At 41.7% G+C, this 25,326-nt stretch overlaps 1 protein-coding gene across 1 annotated transcript in view; it reads left to right on the top strand.

Moving 5' to 3' along the window:
- Positions 1–19,365: 19,365 nt before the first annotated feature.
- SMYD2 (SET and MYND domain containing 2) overlaps positions 19,366–25,326 on the top strand; it is a 31,410-nt gene continuing 25,449 nt past the window's right edge. The window contains exons 1-2 of the mRNA XM_082047383.1: positions 19,366–19,700; positions 22,787–22,850. Coding sequence (XP_081903509.1) covers positions 19,519–19,700; positions 22,787–22,850 — 246 coding nt within the window. The 5' untranslated portion in view covers positions 19,366–19,518. The remainder of the gene's footprint in view (positions 19,701–22,786; positions 22,851–25,326) is intronic.

Raw genomic sequence — 25,326 nt, 5'->3', positions numbered from 1 at the left:
TCTTACTAGTGAGAATTAAATCTTGTTTCAACTGGATTGCACAAAGTTTATGGACAACCAACAGAGCACAGATGGGCCCTTTTCTGGAGTCCAAGTCCAGACCAACTTCAGGATTAAAAAAAATCCCAAAGCTCTTCTGCCACCTTGAACGTCACCAAAACACTTGGGTTACATGTGTGTAGAGAAATGGGTAGAGATAGATAAAGACTGGATGGAAGTACTAAGAGGATAGTATGTTCATCATGAAGATTATTAGTAGCCATTTATAACACTAGTTCTGATACTCCCTCTAGCGTGCAGCCATATGTATACATTTCTGGTAGAAGAAAGAGGCAAAAGTAGCTTATCGTGAAAATGTGCATACATTTGAAAATGGCAGCAAAGATGCAAATCCAGCCCTAAGCTCCCTCAAGACTAGGGGATATTTGGATTTAGGCTTTATTTGGTGCCTTATCTTGCCTGAATGGCTCCTCTCTGGGGCTGTATCCCTTCTGCAAACATCACAGCAGAGCTCAGCCAGTGAGGCAGGAAGGAATGGTAAAGGATATATCAGAGATAGGGAAGCCCTTGCTCCCTTACTTCAGCAACTACGGGTCATCCAAACCCTTGATATAATCTTAGGCAGATCAAGATAATCAGCTCAACCTCTTTCCCTGATGACATGGTCCACATTTCGGATGATGGTGAGTTTAATACAGAATATATCAAGCTAGGGAGGTAAAGCAAGAATCACATCACTTGAAACCTCCTCACATTTTAGGAGTCACTCAGTAACTGGTTATCTGCAATGAAAATGGCATTTCAGAATGGAGCCACAGCTCTGTATACTAATGTATGTATAGAAAAAATAAATTTCAGTGTTAAAGTGCAAAAGAAACGTTCCCAGTGGCATTCAGTCTCTTCTCAGCAGCTTTATACAAGATCTTGTAAATAAATCTGCACAGAATGCAACTTACTTATTCTACTAGCGCAGGGAAAAGACCTACAAAGAAACTGGTATATATGCTTGCTAACAGATGCATTTTCTATATTTGCATGCCATGTCCAGTTAACAGGAGCAAAATATTACCCACAAATGTTAAACCGAAGATAAGTGTAGTAAAAGACCTGTTGGTAAGTCCGTTACTTCTGCACTACTAGTTGTGGAAAAAAGTCAAAGTGCTGATTCCTAAACTGCAGCAGTGGTGGTGTTTGCAGCCACAACTTTATCATGCTGTATCAGCCCATCTGCTCACTGTTCTTCGGAGAACGACCCAGCGTGCCGCAAGCAGAAAGTTATTCAGTTCTCTGGAAGAAATCCACATCTCCGAGCAGGAACATAATTTAAACCAAGACTGATTTCTCCCATGGATTCCTTAAACATATATTTTAACCCCCTGCCAGTCTGAATATTTATAAGACATTACATTTTCATTTGCTTTCCTGGAAATACTTTTGTTTACCATGTCAGGATACATTTTACAGACCTTATGGTGAAGACTATGAGGAGAAAGCAACTGTCTTCAATACTCCTGATCTGATGCAAAAGCCACTGGAGTCAATATAGGAGTTCCTCACTAGTTTTGGAGCGTCGAGGATTAGACCATTTAGAACACAATATCGGTATTTTGGATGGTCTAATGGAAAATGGACACAGACATTGGAAAATTCTGAAAATACAACAGCAAAGAAACTGTCCTGGTTGGAAAAATATTAGATTTCATAATTTAAAAAAATAATTTAAAAAGAAGACAAATGTTGTCCATGTTGTATACTTTGAATAAGTTATTAGCATTACGGGGGATGCTTGCTTAATAAGAAATTCATATGTTTTCAGAGTTCACTTGCTCCTGCTGTTTATAGGAGCAGTTTGCTGAGACCAGCAGTCCTTCAGCTTTTCAGGTCATATATTTTGGACAAACCAACCTTCTCCTGTCTGGCTACCACTGCTGTCCTGAATGATGTGGCCATGTAGAAGGCACTTCAATGTAGGACATCATGGCATTGCCTGGTGGTGGTTAGTTGATGACTCAGTGCCTTTGCTAGGAAAAGCAAGTAACAGACAAACCTGCTGTGTAGCTCATACGTAACCAGGTGGATCATGTTTTGGGGTGAGAGTTAGGGGCAAGGGAATGCACTGCACATGAGCTTAAAATGAATCTGTCACCTTGAAGAGAAGGATCATCATGCTTCACGGTCTTAAGGAATTAGAGGTTTTGTGCACTTTTGGGAATAAAAACACAACTCAGGGTGAGGGGAAACAGTAAAAGTAAGCAGGAATATGGTTTCCATTTTGTGGGAAATTCTATGTTTTTGAAAGTGTTTTCCCTATTCTGAAACAAAATAAAATTTCTTCCCAAGTCTTCCTTGTAGTAAAATGCTAACAGAAAAAAAAAGAAAAGTATTTAAGATTTGCCCAAATGCTTTGCTTTGACTTTGAAAATTTTTAAAACATGTGAATTAAAATACATTTTGAAATGAAAATAAAAAATAACATTTTAATTTCAATCAGGTATTTTTTTACTTTCTTTTTTTTGTAATCAGGTTTCAATGAGTTATCATGTTCCATGTACAGTTTTCTGTTTATTTCTGAAAATGTCCAGACAGGCTGGGAAAATAACGGGGAACAGTTACCACAGGGCTTTTTAAAAAATACCTCACTGCAGCAGGTAGCTACACATAAAACAAGCCTTTGCCAGTGCTGTTCTAACCTGGCCTCAGCACAAAATTTCTTCACCTGCCTTCATTCCTCCAAACGTTCTTCCAGACAGGTGAACTGAAGGAAGGGTCCATATGGTCCTGTTGGTAATGCCCTTTTATTTATCAGTAGATTTCTACTGAAAAAAAAAAAAAAAATAATGTGACTTCAGTGCCCCCCCTGCAGATGGAGAAATCTGGAGATCTAAAGTTAGATTTCCCGTTTTAGCAATATATTGTACTAACTGACGATGGCTTTTCTTTTAGCTAAGAGCATCACCCAGTTTCCAGCTTGGTTACAGCTGCAGAAAACAACTGGCAGCTAACACAGTAATGAGTCAGTATCTATTGAGATTCACTCATTACTATTAATTTCCTCATTGCTTCCAACTGATTCAGGGACTACTTACAGAAATTCTTCTTCTTCTGTCTTACTGAAATCAACACTGTTACTGTCAAACCTGCCAACAGGCACAGCAATGCTACTGTGATAAAATAAGTCCAATTCTATCCCAATCTTGCTTTCCTAGGGAAGAACAGAACTCATTAAATAATTATCAACTGTGACAAGAAAGTAGCTGGCCAAACACTTGCTGCTAATCTAGGCATGACAGCAGGACTATACCTTTCAAAGCAGTAATTAGCTAGATGAACAACAACATAAGTATCAGACAATGACACAGAAAGGACTGTCCCTAAAGGACAGATTCATTATACGTAGGGTTTAGTGTTTGCGTGACTTATGAATGTTATTTTGCAGTATACAATTATACTTCTCTGCTGCCGCCTTTCCCTTTGTTTTCTGCACAGTTTATGGAAGGAGACAGAGAGAAAATCTGGTGCTGAAGCCACGAGAGAATAGGTGATGGAAGTTCTGCAAAACCTTCCTTACGTTCATATGAAATGAAGGTGGCAGCATAAATCTCACGGTAGAACAACACCATCAGTTGGCACTCCCATCTTGTGGGAATAAGAAACCTGGCACTTGCACCCTGCCCTCATTTTAAGTTTGGACTGATATTCACCTAGTGTTCGTAGATCAGGTCTAGTAGTCCTTATGAACTTTTCTTCCTCAACAGGGCAGATTCTCAGCTGGTGTAAATTGGGGCAATGCTCTTGAAACTGGTGGAATAATATGGATTTATCCTCAGCACACACTGAACCAGCAGTCAGCACCAGCACTAGAGCTGCTGTCCCACCATTTAAAACAAATCACAAGCCCAAACTGCTTCCATTGAATGGGAAAGGGATGACTATGATTGCACCAAGAGCCGATGCTGGAATTACACGCAGCCAAACTTGTTTTCAACTGGGCTATTCAAGTGCTTAAAGTTAAACATGCACATAAGTATTTGCAGGATTAAAGCCTCTGTTTGCAATGACAGTAAATCCAAATGGAGATGGATTAGCTGGCAGGGGGCAGGTGAGGTGGTCAAACGCACATGCAGTTTATCATATGGCTCTGTAATTTACTACATGATTATCACAACTACATATTTGGTGTGGGGATATAGATATACATGAACACATGTATACACAGAGCCAAACTTTTTTTTGGCACGGGGGCCACACAGTCATTTCAAATTGAGACTCTGGGCTGCACTTGTTCCAGGACTGCGTGTCTGTTGCCAACACACTGAAGCGCCTCAGGCTTCAGTCTGATTCTTTGTTTGCTTGCCCATTAAAGTTCTTATCCCACACTCCCTTTTGGCAAAAAATTTTGTTATTTCTGCTTTATGTTGGCCTAGGCCCTTCTCTTGCCTCTGTTCCTATTAACCTATAGCAGTGACAGCCAGGAGCAAACTGAAGCAGCTGGTTGGAGACGCTACTATCAGACTGCGAAGCAGCTGTTGTGCAGAGGGGCCACCCTGAAAAACTTCTATTACAGTGCGCTGGGCCATATTTTGGCCTTTGCAGGCAGGGAATTGGGGAAAGAGAGCACTTTCATTTGCAGATATTTAATTGCTGAAAAATGTAGGGGTGTGTGTGGCATCTTTACTGGATTTCACACAGAAGTAATGCTTTCCAGGTATTTTTTTGGCACTTTGCAACATTATCCTCTTACTGCCAGCATGCAGTAGCCCCGTGTTGCAACTCAGTGTGAAACTGATTTCCAGTTTTTCCGTTTAAATTAATATTTACCAGTTGGTTATTTTTGGCACACTTTTATTGATAGCATTGATTCAAGACGAATTGCCAAATTCAGTTCTTGGTTACAGCAGTATGACATCTGGAGATAACTCCACTTTTACCAGTGTCACCAAGAGCAGGGATGGTCCTTTTTCTGTCTTTTTATAGTGTGACATTTGCTCTGTCCTTGCTGTCAGACAAGAGTTGGGCTGCAATTTTAACTTTGGAAAAGTTGGGATACAGCATCAAAATTTATTGATTGGGCACTTCTCTAAGATACTTAATAGCACCTGCATCTTAACCTTCGGGAACTAGTCACTTCAGAATACCACTATATATGTGCAGAAATACCTCTTATGAAAGCTGTGCAAATTAGACCTCTGCTATCAGCCAAAAAAAAAAGTGTACTCAAGTACTTTTGTATCCATCATCAATCAGTTGGATTAACCACTTCAGAATTATTTCAGCTATTTCTAAACTAAAGGTGTCACGGAATCGTTGACCAGGGCATAGGACCTACATCGTAATTTGAATGGACCCATAGCAAGTGAGGTATTCTAAGCAGTGGCGCAGAATTTCCTGCGTGTCTCGCTGTGTGTTGTGGGTGAATTGCCTCCATGTCTCTGTAAGGGTACCCCAGTCCACACTGACTAAAGCCACTCTGTTGGATGTCGATACATGTAAATACCTCCGCTCTGTCTATAGAAAAGCTATACAATCGCATGACAATGCCTACGTAACTAGCATGGGAGCCTAAGCACTGTTCTCTTCCACTTACATGAAGATCTGTATTGTGAACCATGTTCCTGTTTGTCATCTCAAGGGTGGGAAACCACTAAAAGGACAAAGTCAGCCACCAAGGCTGCCAAGCTAAGTTTGCTGTGACATTGATAAATATTCAAGCCGATGTCTTTCAAATGTTATTGTGAATCACCTTTCCCTCCTTCCTTCCCCTGCTTCAGTCATCTTGCTGGCTCAGAATGTTCACCTTTGTCTCAGACCTCAGCTGCCTTCACTTTATTGCATATGATTGCTATTGTCTTTGTCTCTTTTATCCGCTTCGCTGTGTCTCATTTTCCTAAAGTACCTGGCACCCACTTTTCCATAACACTGTTCCTTTGTTTCAGGAAAACATCATTTCAGGAGGCAGCAGAAATACAGTTCCAAAGGCCACAGGGTGACATCCTCTCTCACCTGATCTTTATTCATATCGGGGTTTAATGGCATTTTTTTTTTCCATTTCTCAAGCACCCTGCAACTCCCTTCCTCCCTGACAGGAAGGCACATTTTATTCATCATAAAAATGCTTTCCTACTGCTCTTCTGTTCTTCAGAAGTTTCACAAGCCCTTCTGTTAAATATTGGTTTTCTCATGTGGATGGACCTGTTGACCTGCTTGTGGTTTATTACTGTTTTGACATTTTTTCTCCATCCTAAATTTGGAGGAACTTACACCCTTTTGTCATTCCTCATCTCTGTTGTATTGGCTTCAGCAGCAATTGTCCCAAAGTCTGTTTTTTTTTATTTTGTGGTAGGAACAATTAAGAAGTTTGAATATCTGAACAGGCTGGCTTTCTAAAAGTAGGGGTTTTTTTAATATACAGCTAATCTTGTGTTTGTGGTTCATACATAACCTACCTGCCTCAATATCACTGACAAAAAAAAAATGGAACTTCTCTGATTTCTACCAACTCAGGAAAGAATGCTGTTATGCAGTCCTTTACGTACACTTTCTTAGCTCCCTGATGCACTAAAAAGGGGCCATCAGTCTATTGAAATAATACAAAACCTCAGTTGCTGGGGGAAGTGGTATGCGATTTTCTGTGTATGTTTTACACCAGAAGGTACAGTGCCTATTGTACGTCCCCATTTAAAACTCAAACACAATGGCTCATGCAGCTGGATGGTGACCTGCCAATGAAGTTTAAGACAGCACAGACTTCCACATGAATCTGTAGATTAATGAGACAGAGAAGTATCTTCTTTTTTTTACCCACAAAAGGCTACTCGTGCATTCAGAATGTGCTGCAGACTAAAACCAAAGTTCAGCTCGGCACAGGAGTAGAGAAGAAACACGCACAGGATACACCTGAGAAACAGCCCAGCCCTTATGGAAAACTCCTGTGGAATTAAACACAAAATTATAAGCTTTCTGCAGCTTTTTTTTCTTTTTTGTACCAACGTATAGCTCAGACACCTCTGCTATTAAATTCTATACAATGGCTAAAAAAAGTTTATATAAAAGAGGTAATGCTCCATAGGTTTTAGAGTAATTTCTGTAGTGTTCTGCCACATTTTTATAGGTCTCCCTTGTTTCTTTTCCAATTATGTTATCTAGAACTTTTCATAAAAGACCTATCTTTTAACATGTCCTTTCCCTGTCTCTCCATTTTTCTTTAAGTATAATAAGGACATATAGCACAATGTGTAGTTTTTACAACTCCATGATTTTAGGTGTACTACCACATGTGGCAAAGGCATTATTTGTCTTTTGGCTAATACGCTAAGTAAACTAGGAAGAAAACTGTCAAAACCAGACAAATATAAATAGCAACTGCCTTCTCATCTTGGTTAGGCCAATGAAATAATACCAGTGTGGAAGAGGTGGAAAAATGAGCTTTCAGTCTTTTTTATTATATTTTTTAAGAAAAACCCAAATTATACACACAGAAAGCTTGATTTGTAAGTGTCCTCAGGAAATTGTATTGAAAGATGAAATTGTGCAAGGGTTAATTTAGCTCCTCAGATAAACTAAAAAAATCTTCTGTAAGTGTTTGGCACATCATAGTCCTACAATTCTGATATAATTAATATATCCTTCCGGAATATGGTGACAGTTGTCTTAAGCATTGATTCAAGCAGTTCCACGAAAATGGGCTGCTCAGTATTTGTCAATGGACACAAAGACAGCAGGTACCTCAAGGCTGGCAAATCAGCTTTTAAGATATTTTTGTTGTCTATCTGGAAGACAATATTAATATGATATGATACCTTTACAATCAGAAGGTGATAATCCACCATGGAGAGATAGTTCAAACTATTGTTTGAGCTAACAATTAGTGGACAAATTAATTTAAAATGGACTGTAGAAGTGGCAGTAATTCAAACAGAAATTTTTCATTTTAAAGGTCACCTAGTTAACTATGTTATAACAACACTGGATTCACTTGCCCCCATTTGTTGTGGTCGTGGCTTCAAACATGAAACTGTCTTCACATACATCGCTCAGAGGGAAGGGGGCTGCAAGAAATTCCATAAGACCTTATGATAAGCAATACAAATTACATTGACTACAGAAACACTGTCTAAGAAATAGCTTTCATTACTCAGTTTTTGCATTTACAGAGGTAGTAATGGAAATAAGTAATTCGACATCCATGAACACAAATGCAGGGTACAACAAGAAATGTATAGAAGACTAAAAGTTAAAGTAATTAAACCAGTGAAGATCCCATGGTCTGCTATTTTTTTCTCTTCCAAGAATTTCATAGACCAAGCATGTTTTAATCTTAAAGTGGCAGGAGATGGAAGCAAAACGCAAAAGTGGCAGGCTTTAGCTTATCGATTTGAAACAATCTTTTTTAGTCACTGACTCTTGACACAAGGATTACCCATGCCAGCTTTTGTGGCTTGAAAAGAAGGGGCACCAGAAAGGTTTTTTGAAGACAAAAAATACAAGTTACAGCAATTCTGCTTGAGATGACTAACTTGATTTGTTAGGCAACTACTCTGTGTCAGTTTCAACTCGTCAAGAGCTTATTTAGCTTATGAGGATGCCTTTGATGGTGTAAAAAGATCTCTGAATACATGAATCACAATTCAATACCATTCAAAGCATCATCAGATGTCATATAAAGGGGTAAGTTCAAACTCCCAAAGCATTTATGTGGATAATGCATCCACTTAGTTTTATTTAAAAAATCTTTATTTCATTCCTGAGACTACAATATCTTATCTTACTTCTTTCATGATTGTTTCAATTCATCTAGTTTCTGCATATTTTTTTTAGTATTTACTTTTCATGTTTACATAACTCCCTTGAGAAGCCGCTCTGCGTTGAATCATCTTTCTTTAAGACAGTTTTCTCTCTGTAGATTTTCTCTGAAGATGTTTGGAATTGACGAGCTGCGATTTCAACGCTGTTTCCCAGACTGTTTTAAGCAGCAGAGTCTCGTTCACACCACAAGTGCATCTGCTGAAGTTGGTACTATGGGTCCAGCTGAACACAATTTTCAGCTGTTGATACTGTAATCCTAATGCATCATCTGTTCCTTGTCTTTCCTTTGATCTTTTAAGGTATTTATTGAAGTATAGACAAGCCTGCTCCTCTTCAAGCACTGCAGGAAAAGTACCATATTGATCTTTGGGGATGACTATTTCTATTTCTAGTTTTCTAGTGTTTGGAGAGATCCTGACTTTCTGTTAACACAGTCATCATCTGGGACAGATTTTATGGTTGATCTATTTGGCCACATGCTCCTGGTTTTAATTTTACTATTTTCATGAGACATATTAAGAGAAATCAAAACAATGTATTTTTATTTTCATTTCATATTTGCACCAAATCCTTGGGTGGATCTAAACTCAGCTATATTACTCAGATCTGTTGCTGAACAGCCTGATTTTCTCTGTTATGTATTGGTGTTTTCCAAATTCTCATCTTAAAGAACATTTGCTTTTCCACCTGGTCAACCATATCTGCTGTCCTGGTCCCTCTACCTGCCCCTGTGCAGTCCAGATGCCCCAACCACATGCACGGAGTCTGACAACTCTGACAACTCCCTGTTCCATGTATCACAGAATGGTTGGGGTTGGAAGGAACCTCTGGAGATCATCCAGTCCAACCCACCTGCTAAGGCAGGTTCGCCTGGAGTAGCCTTCCTTTCTCACCACATCCACCACATCTTAGTGACATAACCCAGCAGGACTGACACTGCTTGAAATAAAAGTTCTCCTAATTTTATCACTATTATTATTATTATTATTGCTTTTGCCAGGGGATGGGCCCAGCCTGCTGGGAAGAGGGTGAGGTACGGGCAAACACATTTGAGCTGCCAAGCTCATTGTTGAGGTGCAACTTCTTTTTCAATAACTATTTCACTAAGTGTAAATGTAACACAGTAGTACCTGGCCTGACAGCTACCTTCCTATTAACCTAAAAGAGGCACATGCCTACTTTCATTCAAAGCAAAACTGTCAGGCTTTGCCTACTCTATTTTTTTTTTTTCCCGTGCTAAGCAAAAAGGATCCCAAACAAGCAAAACCATTAAAAAAAACCAACTCTTGCAATGAGTGAGAATTCTCCATGTTATTGATTGTAGTGATTTTAAAATGCGCTCTGTGCCCGCAGCTCTCACTGGTACCAAATGCAAAGCTGGGAGAGCGCTGCATTTCTGTATGAACCCATCTGGAGGCCTTCTAACTGGTGCTGGTGTGATGCCTCTCAGCATGGGGTCGCTTCCAAATATTTAGTACTCTGCTGGACCAGATTTCATCTTTCAAGAAGTAAAACTGCCCGTCATCTGATGACGGGTGGTGGCTCTTCTCTCAGTAAAAGTCTGTGCATTCTCAGCTTCTGTCCATGTAGAAAAGTAGTCACAGAAGGAGAAAGAGAAGAGATTACTGACAGAGAAGCCACTATGTAGACATGAATCAACCTGCTGAAAGATGGGCCCCTTGGTTAATAGGGAACACCAGAAAAGGGAATAAGGGGAAGCTGGTGTCACTCCTACTCCTTCTACCTGGAGCAAACTTAAGGAATGCTCTTTGGTTTCCAGAATCCATCCACTGAATGCTTTTTAGAGCACTGGGTGCAAGCCATATCATTCATGAAGTTAAACTAAGACCACAAGAAGGTAAGAACAATATTGGTTATAATTAAAGACACCCTGAATATAGTAGAAGAATGAATTCTTTCCTTCCCCTTCTCTCTCTTTCCAGCTATTACTTCATTTTTTAGGAATCAGAAATTAGAGGGAGGAATAGTGGCCTGCAGCAAAAGGAAGAAAAAGAGGAACTGCAACACACAGAAAATTGAAGCTTAAGGTATCTGCATATCCAGCAATGCAAAAAAGTACATTACACACAGAAGAAAGCTCAGCAATGGAATTATCCAGATACCAGATGAAGGTGGTAAAATCATTAATAATGAAGAAAGCCATATTCAATAAACATGTCTCTCCTCAATTTGGAAAAACTAGGGTGACAGCAGTATCATATCGGGCAGTCAAAGCCTTTTTCAGTCCATTAGTAACCAAATAGGATGTTAAACATCTACTTGTGATAAAAACCTGTAATTCATCAGGCCCAGATAACTTGCACCTGAGGAGTCTCAAATAGTTGGTGGAAGAGATTCTTCCTTCCACACGTTAATTTTTAATGGGTCTTGAAATAATATAGAAATTCCAGAAGACTGGAAGAAGACTGATGTTTTGCAAGTATTCAGCAAGGACGAACATGATGACCTTGGTAAATATAAGCCAGCTAACCTAACATCAAAATAGAGAGGAGGTGAAGGGGGAGCAAAATAATAGAATATGGGATTCAACTGATAAAGAATGAAAGGACGGGAAGTAATTAATGCCAGTCAGCATGGTTTTATGGAAAATAGGTCTTGTCAGACAAACCTGATTAGATTACAAATTTGGCTGAAAACTTCACTGCTTCAGTGTGATGTAGTGAGACATTTGTAAAGCATTTGATTTAATTTTGCAAAACATCCTGATTAAAAATTATTTTGTGCCACCTCAGTGAAATATTTACTAGCAGAACACTGGTCTTATTCAGTGGCAAATCTCAAAAATGAGTTATCACTGGGAAGTCATCACTGAATAAAGATATTTTTAGCAAGGCTGGAAAGGGGTCAGTCTTGACACTTAAGCATTTTATGTTGCTCAGTTAAATATGAATTATTGTTGATTGTACTGTTAATGCAATTGTCACACATATAAATAGAAAACCAACCAATAAGTCTATAGATGTGATGTTACGTCTTTATACAGCATTGCTGTGGCTACAAAAATGCCAAACAGTCTCAGTGAACATATGTTTAATGAAGCTGAAAAAAACCCCAGAGGTTTGGAAAATAGCTGCAAAAATTATTGTTAAAACTGAAGAAAACACCTGACCATGAGAAATTCAGAGAATAGATAGACCCTGTGTGATTACAGTCTGTAAATACCCCCATCAGCAGAAGAGCAGCTTACCCGCTTTCCTTTTCCTGCAGCCCCAGTGAGCTGGGACGACAGAGGAAGGCAGTTTTAGGGCCCAGGGCACCCTGAAGGATTTCTGTTTCCACATCGGTAGCAGGATAAGTAAAGCACGGCCTGGCGGCAACAGGGTGTCCCTCATGTCAGGAGGGGTGCCTGACCTGCTACACACAGCAGCACTCGTGTAGGTCACCTGCATCTGTGAAGGCTCCAAGACTTTTCTCTTGCCTGCAACCCCTCTCCAAGCAAAAGGGCAGATAAAATGACCCTGGATAACTCAGGAAATGTCCTGGCCAATTATCTTAGGGAACCTCAAGGAGTTATCGGAGGATCAAAGACCCTTCTCTAGCCTTCAACACAGAAAAGTTGCAGCTAGATGACAAAAAGAGAGGCAGGGGAAGAATGTGACAACTTAATGATGCTATAGTAGCACTGGGTAAGATCCTCAGCTTGAGCAAGCAGGTGCCATTCCTTCAAAGTCAGTGGAGAGATGCTGATTTACACCGGTGGAGAACCTGACATGTTATATTTTTTTATTTGCTCGAGTCCTGCTGTGGCTCCATAAGCAAAGGTTAATGCAGGTCTGCCAGGGGCAGGCTGGAGTTAACACAGAATGGCAGTTGTGAGGTTGCTGATTCTGATAAAAGCAAATTGTGAACTGCAAGCATCTGAGTGTTGAGTGTCACATTCACACCTAACAGCTGCCCTTGCCTGTTCCCCACAGTCATCCAGTTCTGTCATCATGATATGTTCCTGAAACCACATTTGTGCTGCTGTCATATTTTGTCTTTGGAAATTTGTGCACCAGCTTTCTGTAATGACATACTAAAAATGCTTGTAAACTTCAAATGAGTGGATTAAAATACATTTAACCCAGGCAAATCACTTTCATATATTGAGCAGAAACTTGAGCCTTTACTTCTAGGCCTGCACTCTCCCCTGTAAAGACTTGCAGTAGGAATGTTAGTATTTATAAAGTTGTAGCAGGTATCTAAATAGTGAGGACAGTGAAAGGCTTGTTCTTTTCATGAAAAAAAATAAGGAAACTCTTTGTAGATCTCTGGGACTTTCACTATCACAAATGTCTCTTAAGAGAAGAGACAGACATCTCTATGGTGTTGCCCAGCTTCTCCTTTTCATAGAATAGAATAATAGAATAGTTTAGGTTGGAAGGGACCTTCAAAGGTCATCTACTCCAACCCCCTTCAATAAGCAGGGACATCTTCAACTAGATCAGGTTGCTCAGAGCCCCGTCCAGCCTGGCCTTGAATGTCTCCAGAGATGGGGCATCTATCACCTCTCTGGGCAACCTGGCCCAGTGTTTCACCACCCTCATGATAAAAAATTTCTTCCCCACATCTAACCTGAATCTCCCATCACCCCTTGTCCTGTCATAACAGGCCCTGCTAAAAAAGTCTGTCCCCATCCTTATAGGTTCATTTTAAATACTGAAAGGCCAAAATAAGGTCTCCACGGACCCTTCTCTTCTCCAGGCTAAACAACCTCAACTCTCTCAGCCTGTCCTCATAGAGAGTTGTTCCAGCCCTCTGATCATTTTGGTGGCCTCCTCTGGCCCCTCTCCAACAGGTCCATGTCTTTCCTGTACTGAGGACTCCAGAGCTGGACACAGGCCTCCAGGTGGGTCTCACCAGAGCAGAGAGGCAGAATCACCTCCCTCGACCTGCTGGCCGCTGTTTCCACCAGTCCTCTTTGGTTGGGAACAGCCTGACAATCAACAGAGCCAGGGCATCTCTAGAGCATTTTTGTCTGTGTATCAGTACTGGGTAATGTCAATACTGTCCACATGCCAACAATCCGTGGCACAGATGTAGAAGATAACACTAGGACAGATTCTGAATGTCAAGCCCAGGCCCTTCCAGGGCTGGGAGCTGGGAGCACACCAGCCTGAGAGATGCACTGGTGACAATCCATGCCCTAATGAATTCTGAACTTGTTGTCATCCCTGAACTTCCACTTTACAGGTTACTTCCTAAAAGTTATTAACTGCACTTTTCCTCTTTGAAAGGCAGCATTTCTCAGCTCCTGCTGGGTTTTTACCGTCACACTTCATCTCTGGTTCACAAAAAATAATACAGATTTGCACACTCACCTGCTGAAAAGGTGCAATTCTCTGAACCCAAGCTACCCACAAATTGCCAAGATACCAAAAGCAGCTGCCTAGCTACAGCAGGACAGTTTAGGGTGAGCCATGAAATCAGCTCACAAAGCTTATTAAACAAACTTACACTGAGTGTTTTGTTACTTTGACCAGAGCATGGGATGTGCTTCTAGCTGCCCCAGCTATCTATCCTCTTGTCAGTACCTGCTCTGGCCAGCTGAGAGCAGCTGATGGTACCAACAGTTCGGGAACAAACAGAACAAAACAAAACAAAAAACAAGAACAACAACAAAAAGACAAGGTTAGTAAACCAGATCTCTGTGGAAACAATTGCATTAAACATAAAAAAAGGTTATATGCAGTTTTCTTTGTCCTTTCTCTCCCCACAAGCTGCTGGCCTATGATTGTTCCTTGTGCCTACCCTGTAGCTAATTTTATTGTTTATTCCCAGCTCAACCCCCAGTTTGCTCGAGGCCCCGTGTCTTCGCAAGTGACTCCCCACTCCCTTTCCAAGTTCAGAACCTTTCTGGCTAAGGTCTGCGGTGACATGTAACACAACAAGACAGCTTTGGGCACAGGGCACACAGCAGTTCCTGGAGAGTACAGTCTGCAGTTCGGCGGTACCGTTTCTGGAAGATTACGTGATTAAACATAACTAAAAGTGACTAATGGGGATGGATCTTTTCCTGTCAAACGTGCGCGGTTTTCCAGAGAGCGGCTCCAAGGTTGTGAGTGAAGGTGAACAGCCCTGCTTCTAAAGATGCCTTAATTTTAAGAAATTCAAAGAGCAGGCATGAAACTTTGTTCTGTGACTTTCTTAAGCCCGTACCCTACTTCACATCCTTTCATGAGCTATCATCTTTCATATTTAAAACAGACATAGCGGAAGTTAAAAAAAAAAGAGACAAGGAGATGAGAAGTACAAGCCTCTACAGATGTAAGGTATAATTTAGCAAAGTATCATTTTATCACCCAATCCTGCCAAGTCCTCAACACACCCTGTAGGGTACAGACTCCTCTGCTCAGCTTATGAGCAGTTAGGGAGTGAGAGCACTCCAGTCTTCTTCTGGGTGCTTGAAATAGCCTGGTGTTGGCTATTTATTCAGCAATTGCACACTTATATATGTAGAAAAAGCCTTAAGAATCTTCATAAATCGATGAAAAAGTCTGTGTTTTGCAATAAACAACATTTATTTAGGCATTCAAACTGATTCATGGAAACCCATGTTCAGATTATCTGATGAACGTGCTATGAAAACACAGATAAAATAAAGAGATCCAAAAAAGTATGTTTTATTTAGAGGTTTTGTATAAATATAGAAAAGGGGGAATAGGATAAATATACTAATGAAGTAGTTACACAACTGTTTTCATTAATAACTTATCAAACCAGCTTTATTTCTTGAAAACATCCAAAGTAAGCTAAAAGCTATGCAGGCAGCTGGTTGAATTTCTCCTTGAGGGTTTGAATGGGGCTGCAGGCTGGTGCTGAATTTCACTCTTGTGAATAAATTTTCACATTATCTCTTGGAAAGCTATGTTTTTCAGGGTGGAATAAAGCCTATTTAGTAAATTATTATTTTTGGTTTTAAAACTAAATGACTGTTTATTAAAAAAGAGAGCTATTGAAATTCAAATTTTTCCTCATTACCTGAGGCATAACCAAATTATTAGCTGTTCAACAAGGGTGATAATGTGGAACAGGAGTCTGATAACGTTTGCCATCATCCCAGCTGGTTCCCCAAAAAATAAGCCTCCTCACAAGCTCCTCATCAGTGAACCTACATGATTTTAGAGAAACCTATAACCCACCATAAGGTATAGTTTAGAAGTAATCTAATAGGGCATATGGGTTGTTAGACTTCTTTTATTTGGACACAACATTATTTGAAGCAGAAACTAAATCCTGACTTAATTAAAGAATGCAGGAATTTGTCATTGACTTCAGTGTGGCCAGGATTTCACTACTGGAGTATATAACACTATGTTTTCAGATTTCAGAAGACTGAATCATTTCATTTTACCAATGTCTACAAGTACTAATGTAGAAAGAAAAAAGCTGAGAACTTTTCAAAATAGTTTATAATGTTATAACAAGATTCCGCAGCTGAAAAGGCCACTGGGCATATTAAGAGTAGAAATAAAGCATACATGTTTGTTGGTGTTCCAGCAAAACCTCTTATTAAGGATATTTTAAAGTCAAGACTGGCTATTTCCTAAAAGTTTTGCTTTACTTTGAGTAGGAATTAGTTCAAGGAATTCAATAGCTTGTGCAGTATAAGCAGTCAGAGTAGAGGGTTTTATGAGTTATGGCTCTATTTGTCTATCTATAATTGACCTATCAATTAATCAAACTGGATTGAACATAAGGGCAGTTTCCTAGTTCATGCTAATTCATTCATAAAGTGAATGCATTATTGATTACTATTTTTAAATACACTTAGTTATAAAAATACCTATAATTAAGAGTCCAGACCTTTGAGCTAGACATCGCGATCTACACCGAAGTAAGTAAATGGTGCAAGATGCGGTACTTGGTTAGCCAATTAGATATCGTTTTTATTATTCTAACAGGATGCACTAATTCCATCCCTGCTGTCCATAGATCTGCAGTAGGTCACAATTAACATATAGCTCAGCGGTAGAGGGTGATACCACATTGTTCAACGACTGAACCTATTTTCATTGTTCACTCTTTCCTTGTAAATAGTGATGTTTTAGCTAGTTCTAATAATGCCAGTCCAGAAAGATACATTATTTTTGCAGTGGCTCAAATAGTTTAATCATGTTACGATGGACAAGAATGTCAATGATGTTAAAGATATGCAACTAGATATAAAATATGTTATACAAAATAGTTTATTTTTAGGGCCCTGAGGGCATGAATAGGCCTTAATTTCCCTGCCCAGTCTCCCTGGGAGCCCCCCCAGCCCCTGATCTTGTCTCCTCCTGCCCCAGACAGTACCCCTGGATCTGGTTGACCCCTGGCCGTGTCTGGGGCTGTTGATGGACTCATTTCCAATACATGCCTTTGCCTGTCCAGTTCAGCCCCTGTGGGGCTGTGCCATGGTGGGTGAAGGATCCAGCTTCAAAACACAGGGAGGTTGGGTTTGGAGGGCTGCACCATTCCCCTGAAACTGGAGTAATTCCAGATTCTGGTTCTTGGGATGGCCCCACAAATACTTGAGCTTTGGCAACTGAGGAGGTGCTTCACAGTAAAGGAGGACCAGCAGCTCCCAGTCTGATGAACAACCATGATGCTGGGGAAAATGCCTTGCACCTCAGTGTTGCTTTTCACTCCCATCATGGCTGTCACCTCATGTCTTTTTCAACTTACTTCTTTTCTTTCCACAGTAATGATTTACTTGTGGAAATTTTGAGCATCAAATGTTAACTATTGTGTTTAGTCAAAAAGGAGCTTACTGATGATATACTGTACACATAACACAAACTAAATACACAGATACTAGCAGCAGAGATCACAACCTTTGGATGCTTACATCAGTCTGCCCTGCTTGTGAACTACAAGTGGCATAAAAAATACTTTAATTCGCTTCAATTCTTTCCTTGTATTTCTGAAAGGAATATTCTCTTAGTGCTATATCAGGATGTTGTGCAACTGATAATTGTATGCAAAATACTTGGGCACAAAGCTGTAGCACTTTTCTTAATACAGCCAGCTTTACTGGTTTCTCTTGGGTTGCATCTGGATTTCAGTAATAGACTTTTTCTTAATAAGTCTAAGATAGGAATTTGTACTTTGCATAAATTCAGTGTTTTCTTGCTGTTGAAGGTTTTGTTGTGTTTACAACATGGCTGTCACTGTCATATTCAGACTTCTTGTTCTTTGCTCTTTGCTGATTGACTTTTTTACAAAGAGAAGCCCATCCCTTATGACAATTTTTCATTGATTCCACGGGATTTTTTTGGCTCAGACTACAGGTTATTATACTAAAATACTGGGAGAGGGTACTCAGCTTTCCATCCTCTGAGCCGTAACCTAAATCTGGCACCCACAAGCCAGGCAGACAGTGCTGGGCTGGCCAAGGCCCTGGCCTGGCTCTCCAGCTGGCCCAGGCGCAGCAGGGTGGGCTGGCCACCTCCAGAGACCCCTTCTCCTCATGTTTGGTGATCTCCTGCCCACCCCACCATCTTCAGTGGCCTTGCTTTCTCGTACCACTAGAGAAATGGCTCACGCACGGGTCCCTCTGCCACCACGGCCCTATGGTGGGTGGTACAAGCCAGGATGGGCAATGGGACAACCCGAACAGCACTGGATTGGCATAGAATCATTTTGGTTGGAAAAGCCCTTAAGATCACCGAGTCCAACCATATCTATCACTAAACCATGTCCCTAAGAGCCTCACCTATATGCCTTTTAAACACCTCCAGGGTTGGCGACTCCACCACTTCCCCGGGCAGCCTGTTCCAGTCCTTTACAACCCTTTCTACAAAGAAATTTTTCCTCATATCCAATCTGAACTTTCCCTGGTGCAATTTGAGGCCATTTTCTCTTGTCCTATCACTTGCTACTCAGAAGAAGTGACCAACACCCACCATGCTACAACCTCTTTTGAGGTAACTGTAGGCAGCGATCAGGTCTCCCCTCAGCCTCGTCTTCTCCAGGCTGAACAGCCCCGGTTCCCTCAGCCGCTCCTCATCAGACTTGTGCTCCAGGCCCCTCACCAGCCCCATTGCTCTTATCTGAACACTCTCCACCTCAATGTCTTTGCTGTAGTGAAGAGCCCAAAATTGAACACAACATTTGAGGTGGGGCCTCACCACGCTGAATACAACAGGACAACAACTTGCCTCAGGGCTGCTGGCCACTCTTTTCTTGCATGAGCTGAGCCCTCCCCCAGTCACCAAGCGGCCCATGACACCTGAAGCTCCAGTGACCTGAGGAGCAACACTGCGCATGAATGAAGTGCTTTTCCACAGGACGCCTCGCTGCCGCTCCAGACATGGGGCTGTCAGGTGAGTGTGGTGAGTCCCTTCCCCGGGAAACTCTATGCTCGAGGCCGGGTCTCGGGGGGGCTCTCCCTGCGTCTGCGAGCGGAGGTACGCGTGGGCAGCCCCCTCCCCTATGCCAGCCCACGGCGGGTGGGCTGACAGGGCCGTGGGCCGGGCGCCTCTCCCAGCACACCTGCCGAGCACGGTGCCGGGGCCCAGCGGGCTGAAGGCGCCTTCCCGGGTGCGCAGCCGCCGGCCAATCCGCCGCCGCCCGCAGGAGGCGCTCCCCGCGCCGCTGGGCGGGCAGGGGCAGGCGGCAGCGGCTCTTCGGCGCCCCGCAGCGCGCTAGGACCCGGCCGCCCGCTGCCGGTGTACGGGGAGCGGGAGGGGACCCCGGCAGAGGCCTGTTCCGGTGCCCCTGCCCCGCGGCGGGATGCGCTCGGACGCGGCGCCGCAGCCGAGCGGCCTGGAGAGGTTCGACAGCCCCGGCAAAGGCCGGGGGCTGCGGGCGCGGCGGCGCTACGCCGTGGGGGAGCTGCTCTTCAGCTGCCCGGCCTACACCGCCGTGCTGACCGTCAGCGAGCGCGGCAGCCACTGCGACGGCTGCTTCGCCAGGTAGGGCCGGGGAGGCCCGGGGCGGGCCCGGGGGCGGCGGCGGCTCGGCGGGCAGCGGCGGGGCCGGCCTCGGGGCGGCTTCTGGCGGCTCTGCCGGCGGCGGCTCGGCCCACCCGCGTCCGCAGCGTGGCCGTGCAGTGGGCGGCCTGCCGGGGCTCGTCATGGCCGCGGTGCCTGCTGAGAGGAGGCCGGGCCGGCTCCGGGGGCCTTTCTCTGCGAAGCTTTCCCCGTGGTTTGTGGTTCTCTGATGGTAGCACCGTGGTGGAACTTTTTGGTCAAAACTGGTTTTTCCTTGCTTAACAGTTCAGGAAAAATAAAGGACGATAAGAAGTTTTGTTCTTCACGTGCTCTTACAGTTACGCAGACAAGTGCGTAACCATGGCAAGTTTCATCGAATCCGTCTAGTTTTGTAGCAGTGTAATATACACTGATTTCAGTTAAATTTTGACTGGAGAGAAAGGGACTGCAATTGCCAAAATTCACATTTTGCCTTTCTGCGGTGCAGATGGAATGGAATACATGTATATACACACACCTTTAATGAAATAGCTGTATATTTCTGCATCTCTGCCCAAAACCTGAAGTCCTCTGGCAAGTTACTTTTACTAGGGCAAAGCACAGGCCGTATGAGAGGTTTGTTCTCATGGGTTGTGAGCATTTAAACCAGAGCACCGTGTGCTGGTGGCACATTTGGGGCTGCTGCCCCTTCCCTGGCTCTCAGAGGATGCTGTGGGCTCAGGTTTATGCTTATTTAGGTGGTTTGAACCTGCTCTGGTTATTCCAGCAGTTGCTGTAAATCTCCCACTGTCAGCTGCTGAAGCAAAAAAACCCAACAAAGTGGTTTAGGGTTATTGATAGAAAATCAGCTGTGGACATGACCTGTGGCATGTCACACATTTTTGGAAGGTATAGGACTTTTCTGGCTTCTGGCAGCTTATTGAAGAATCACAGTACTTACCTGGTTATAATTCAGTGCAAATGTTAAATGAAAACAACTGCTGTACTTTTGCTCTTTTTTATCAATAAGTATTGCCTGCATATGTAGACTGAGAGGCAGACTGAAGAGTATAATTATTGCACTCTAGATGGTCTTTTCATCTCTTATCCTGTCATCTTAGCTCACTTATGCTTTTCATTTTCTTCTCTTTTGTCTTGACCTTGTCCTTTTCTGTCCTCATAACATTATCTACTTATTCTCTCTTTGCTTATGAGTACCTAGTATAGTTCCTAGTGAAGGTAGTGAAGCGAGTCCCATTAATTTGAAGAATAATTATGGAACTGAGGTGATTTTCCTCTCCTTCACATGTGTGGCTTTTCCTAGGCCCTAAGTTTGGTGGTTTTTTAATTTATTTAATTAGTTTGGGATTTTTTTTTTTTTCTTTTTTCTTCAGTAGCTAACCACAGATTCCCTTGTGTCAGAGAAAATGCCTAGGATTTTTTATCACAGCCAGGAGATTTCCTGCTGTAAAAGAACCAAGGAATACTTTCCATGCTCCAATGATATGAAGTGATATTATAGTGATAATAGTTATTTAAGATTGCTTAGGTCTCATGGGATAACTTTTAAAGATCAGCTCCAAGACCAGCATGTTTACATGCTGTTTGTTTTCTGTGCCAGCTTCTCCCATGGAGCTCTGGAGGAGCACAGTGATCAAGAAATATACGGAATGCAGTACCATAGCAGTTACAGTGGAGTAGTCTGGAACCTATTTCACACTGGAATCATGAGGTTCCACCAAGAGGAAAGCTGTCTTGGTGATGTAACTTCATATGCCGGTGCTCAGAAATGGGTTTCGTGTCTGAGTCCCGTTGCATTAGCACCGGACTAGCACACATGAGATTCTGAACTGTGCTTGTTAAACTTGCAAAGAGCATTAGGAGGATGATTGTGGGCTCAGCACAGGTCTTGGGAAGAGGAGCTCTGCTAAGTGATCGTAAAGCTGTTGTCGTAAAATGGGCAGAATAAGACTAGAATGTTGTATTTGCATACTTTAAATACACAGCTGTGCTTGAGGTGTGTACTGTCAGCAAGCAGAGTCATGATGCTAGCCTGACTCACCCACATTGCACCTTCTGCTTTGCAAGAACAGTCAGAGGACATCAAGATTTGCTACGTTTTATGGACTCTGAATACCAGTGACCTCTGAAATGTTGTACACTACCATATTGTACGAGGACACTCACCCTTGTTTTACTCCAGTGAACTTAACTCAGTTTAAGACAATTTTTCTTTTGCTATTTATACTGGTGAGGATGTGTAGATTTTTTAAAGTATTCAGTTCTGCTGAGAGATGCTTGTTGCTGTCACACCAAAATGTTGTGTGTTGGGTAACACATGCTCTATTTTTGTTGGAATCTGCTTCAACACATGCACCTTGAAGCAGAAAAGGACCTTCCTTTTGGCAGTTCCCTGCGTTGGGATATATAAAAATATATATACAAATATAAACAAAGGAGGGTGCAAGCCTTAGCTGACCTTAGAATACACAGATATATGACCAGATGTTAGACAGCAGGACAGTAAGAGGCTGTGTGGTAACAGGAGATTAAATAGTGTGTTTAATAATGCAACATTTTTTCTTAATGTTGGAAGGTCATTACTCACAAAACAGTGGTCGTTTTTCTTGTGACCAGAGAAGGAATGGAACTGGCAGAGCAGAAGCAGAGGGTTAATATTGGTGAGCAATACAGAGCAGTTGGGAAGTTTGGAGAACAAGGAGAAGTTAAAAAAATCACACTGTCTGTCAAACAGCATAGAATAACATGTTTCCAAACCCAGCAATTTGTCAGGACAGCAGAGTGCTTTTGCATAATATAACAGTTGTTAGGGAAACTTGCTTTTGAAACTCCAAACAAATAAAAATAGTGTATGCTGTCAGAAGGTGGAGCTCAAGCTGTAGTTGCAGTGTTCTGAAGAAAAACAGTGTTCAATGTGAAATGCAAAATATTGTGCAAAACTCCTCTCAGATGACTGTGGTGTTATTAGATTAGCTTCTAGTAGGAGATGCATCTCTCTTAGTGATACAGGGTACATTCGTATTTCATTCAGCTTTGTAGAATATAATAACTTCTGTTTTCTTTTTAAGGAAAGAAGGATTGTCCAAGTGTGGAAGATGTAAACAGGCCTTTTACTGCAATGTGGAATGTCAGGTACGGTAATGCAATTTGGGAGGATGCAGGGGGAAAAAAAGAGTGCTGAACTCTGTTTTTTGTTTGTGTGGCATTTATAGTCTCTTATTGTAGCTATGGTTAATAGTAAACCACTCAGTTTCAGCATCCCACAGATGCTGACCATGGAGTTGTGCATTGGACAATTACAGGATTGGGATATGGTCTGTGTGAGTCTTTCAAGACCAGTAGCTCCAGGGCTTGGTACCACCGAGACTTTGATTAGAGCCGCCTGTCAGCCCACTAATTATGTCTATATTACTTCTTTCTTTAAGCACAAACCAGATAATTCAACATTAGCTCACCAAACTGGTAAGAGAGTGTGTCTAATGGAAAAATCAAATCACTGAATAGCTGTCTTAAGGGGATTTTGTTGTTTTTTTTCAAATATTTGCAAATATGTTGAGTGGCCACAGCTGACAGCAGTTGTAACCATTTGAAACCTACCATTCTTTCTCACTAACTCACTCCTTTTGGAAACTTCTATTCTTTTGTATATTTTTAGAAGCACCTGAAAAGAGAATATAAGCGTGCACTGAAGTAGAGCAATATGAAGACATCCAAAACAGTTACATGCAGTTTTAATTTTATTTTTACTTCAAACCAGAATAAGCATCTTTCAGTTTTTTATTTTTTTGCCAGATCTATTATCTGTCCTTTGTGAGCTGTCAACTTGATACGGAAGAATTACTCAGTTTGCATGTGAAAAACTCAGTTGGATGGCTAGCTAAATAATGTAAGCTATGTAAGATCTGTAGTGCTGAGCACAGAGTATGGAGCAGTGCTCGTGCAGGATTTGAGTCACCAAAGGTCTGGCATGCAACTATGTGTTAGCTATAAATAATCCAAACCTTCTCATACATGGTAGCACGTTGCTGAGTGCGTGGGTTGCATGCAAAGTATTCTCCAATGTCGTTATCTGGACTGAGATATTGTGGTTCGTGCTGTTTGGTTCCCGAGCACTTTGGAGATGGCTACTGCTTTTATTTCAAGGATGTATTGTATTCTCCCATTGCGCAAGTTGCAAAATGAGCCTGGCCTTCCCTTAGTTTTCCTTCTGTTGCCTCCCCACGTTCCTACGTTCCCACAGTGTCTTAGTAAATTGTGGGTGAATCAGATGGCCTTTTGTTTTGAAGCACCAGGAGAACTCAAAATGCTTAAAAGAACAAAATTTGTGGTAGTTTACAGGATATTGAAAGACTGAGGCCCATCAGTTGCTGGGAAGAAAGGGAATGCTTACCGTATGAGCATCCCTAAGGCCCTTGAGAGAAATCTGGATGAGTTTTAAAGACAGTGTAGACAAAACCCATGATTCATTCATGAGGATGCTTACTCGTGAGAAATGCTTCCATCTGACATTTATTTAGGAAGCCCTTAACTGAGGGAAAGAAATATACAAAGCAATTTGTTGGCTATTTAGTGCTCTTTACCTGTGATTGTGAGTTATTTCTCTTACCATATGAAGCTCACAGTGGTTTGTGAAGCAGGTAGCTGGTGCTGCAAGGTACATGAAAGTAGGAGAGCTCAGTGATTTGTGTCAGGAAAAGTAGCAAGTAGATTTCATGGTGGAAGTAGTAGAATGTGCTTCTGCTGATCCATGCTCCTTTGGTTTTACGTCCAAGTCACTTCTTCAGTCCCTGCCTCTGTGTCCTGATTTCCCAGCCTTGATGAATTTTATACTTTTATATGTAAGAACAAGGATTTTTTTTTTCTCTGTTTCCCCTGGATAAAGTCTTGTATATGTATTGCTTGCTTTTTTTTTTTTTTTTTTAAACAGTCAGAAAACCCTTCTTTCGAATGGGGCAACTTCCAAGAATAAAAAAAGCCTGACCCGTTCAAACTGAGTATCCTTAAAACTGCAGGAGATAATGCTCAGCAAAAGCCTGTCTGATTAATTAATCAATTAAAATATTTTCTACCTGTTGGTGTATAGTTTGATGCTTTAGATATAAAGGCATATGAAGATGTTACAATGTCTAGACAATAGTGTGACAAGCACAGGTACTAGCACTTCACTCTTACTGGTGATATGTGTATGGCTTTTGATTTCCTAGTTGATATAACATTATCTTCCATGTTTTGGGCCCTTCTGAGTCAGTCTGATGAAATTTATGAATGTTGCTGAGATTGAATTCTTTGACATTCTTTCAAAGTTACCTTCAAGCATAATATTCTCTAGAAACCAGTCTCCACTGACTCTACGTGCTGCACAGACAATCTGCACTGCATCTTCATCCCTCTCTTGTTCAAAGACACTTTTCAGCAGTTCAGCAATTCTTTGTCAAAGCCAAAAAGGACATCTCTGCCTTGATACTGAACTTGTAACACTGGCATGTACAGTAAATGTGCTCCTTTTGCCTCCATGGCTGTGACACTTCTTCATGCAATGCTGATAAGAGGGCAGGGCTGTACTTGAGACTTATGGCATTTTCCATTTGATTTTTATGTTTTTAAGTTA

Source organism: Streptopelia decaocto (genome assembly GCF_964273445.1).
Source record: "Streptopelia decaocto genome assembly, chromosome: 3".
Classification (NCBI taxonomy): domain Eukaryota; kingdom Metazoa; phylum Chordata; class Aves; order Columbiformes; family Columbidae; genus Streptopelia; species Streptopelia decaocto.
Note: the sequence above shows the minus strand (reverse complement) of the source record. Positions and strands in the feature narration are given on the sequence as shown.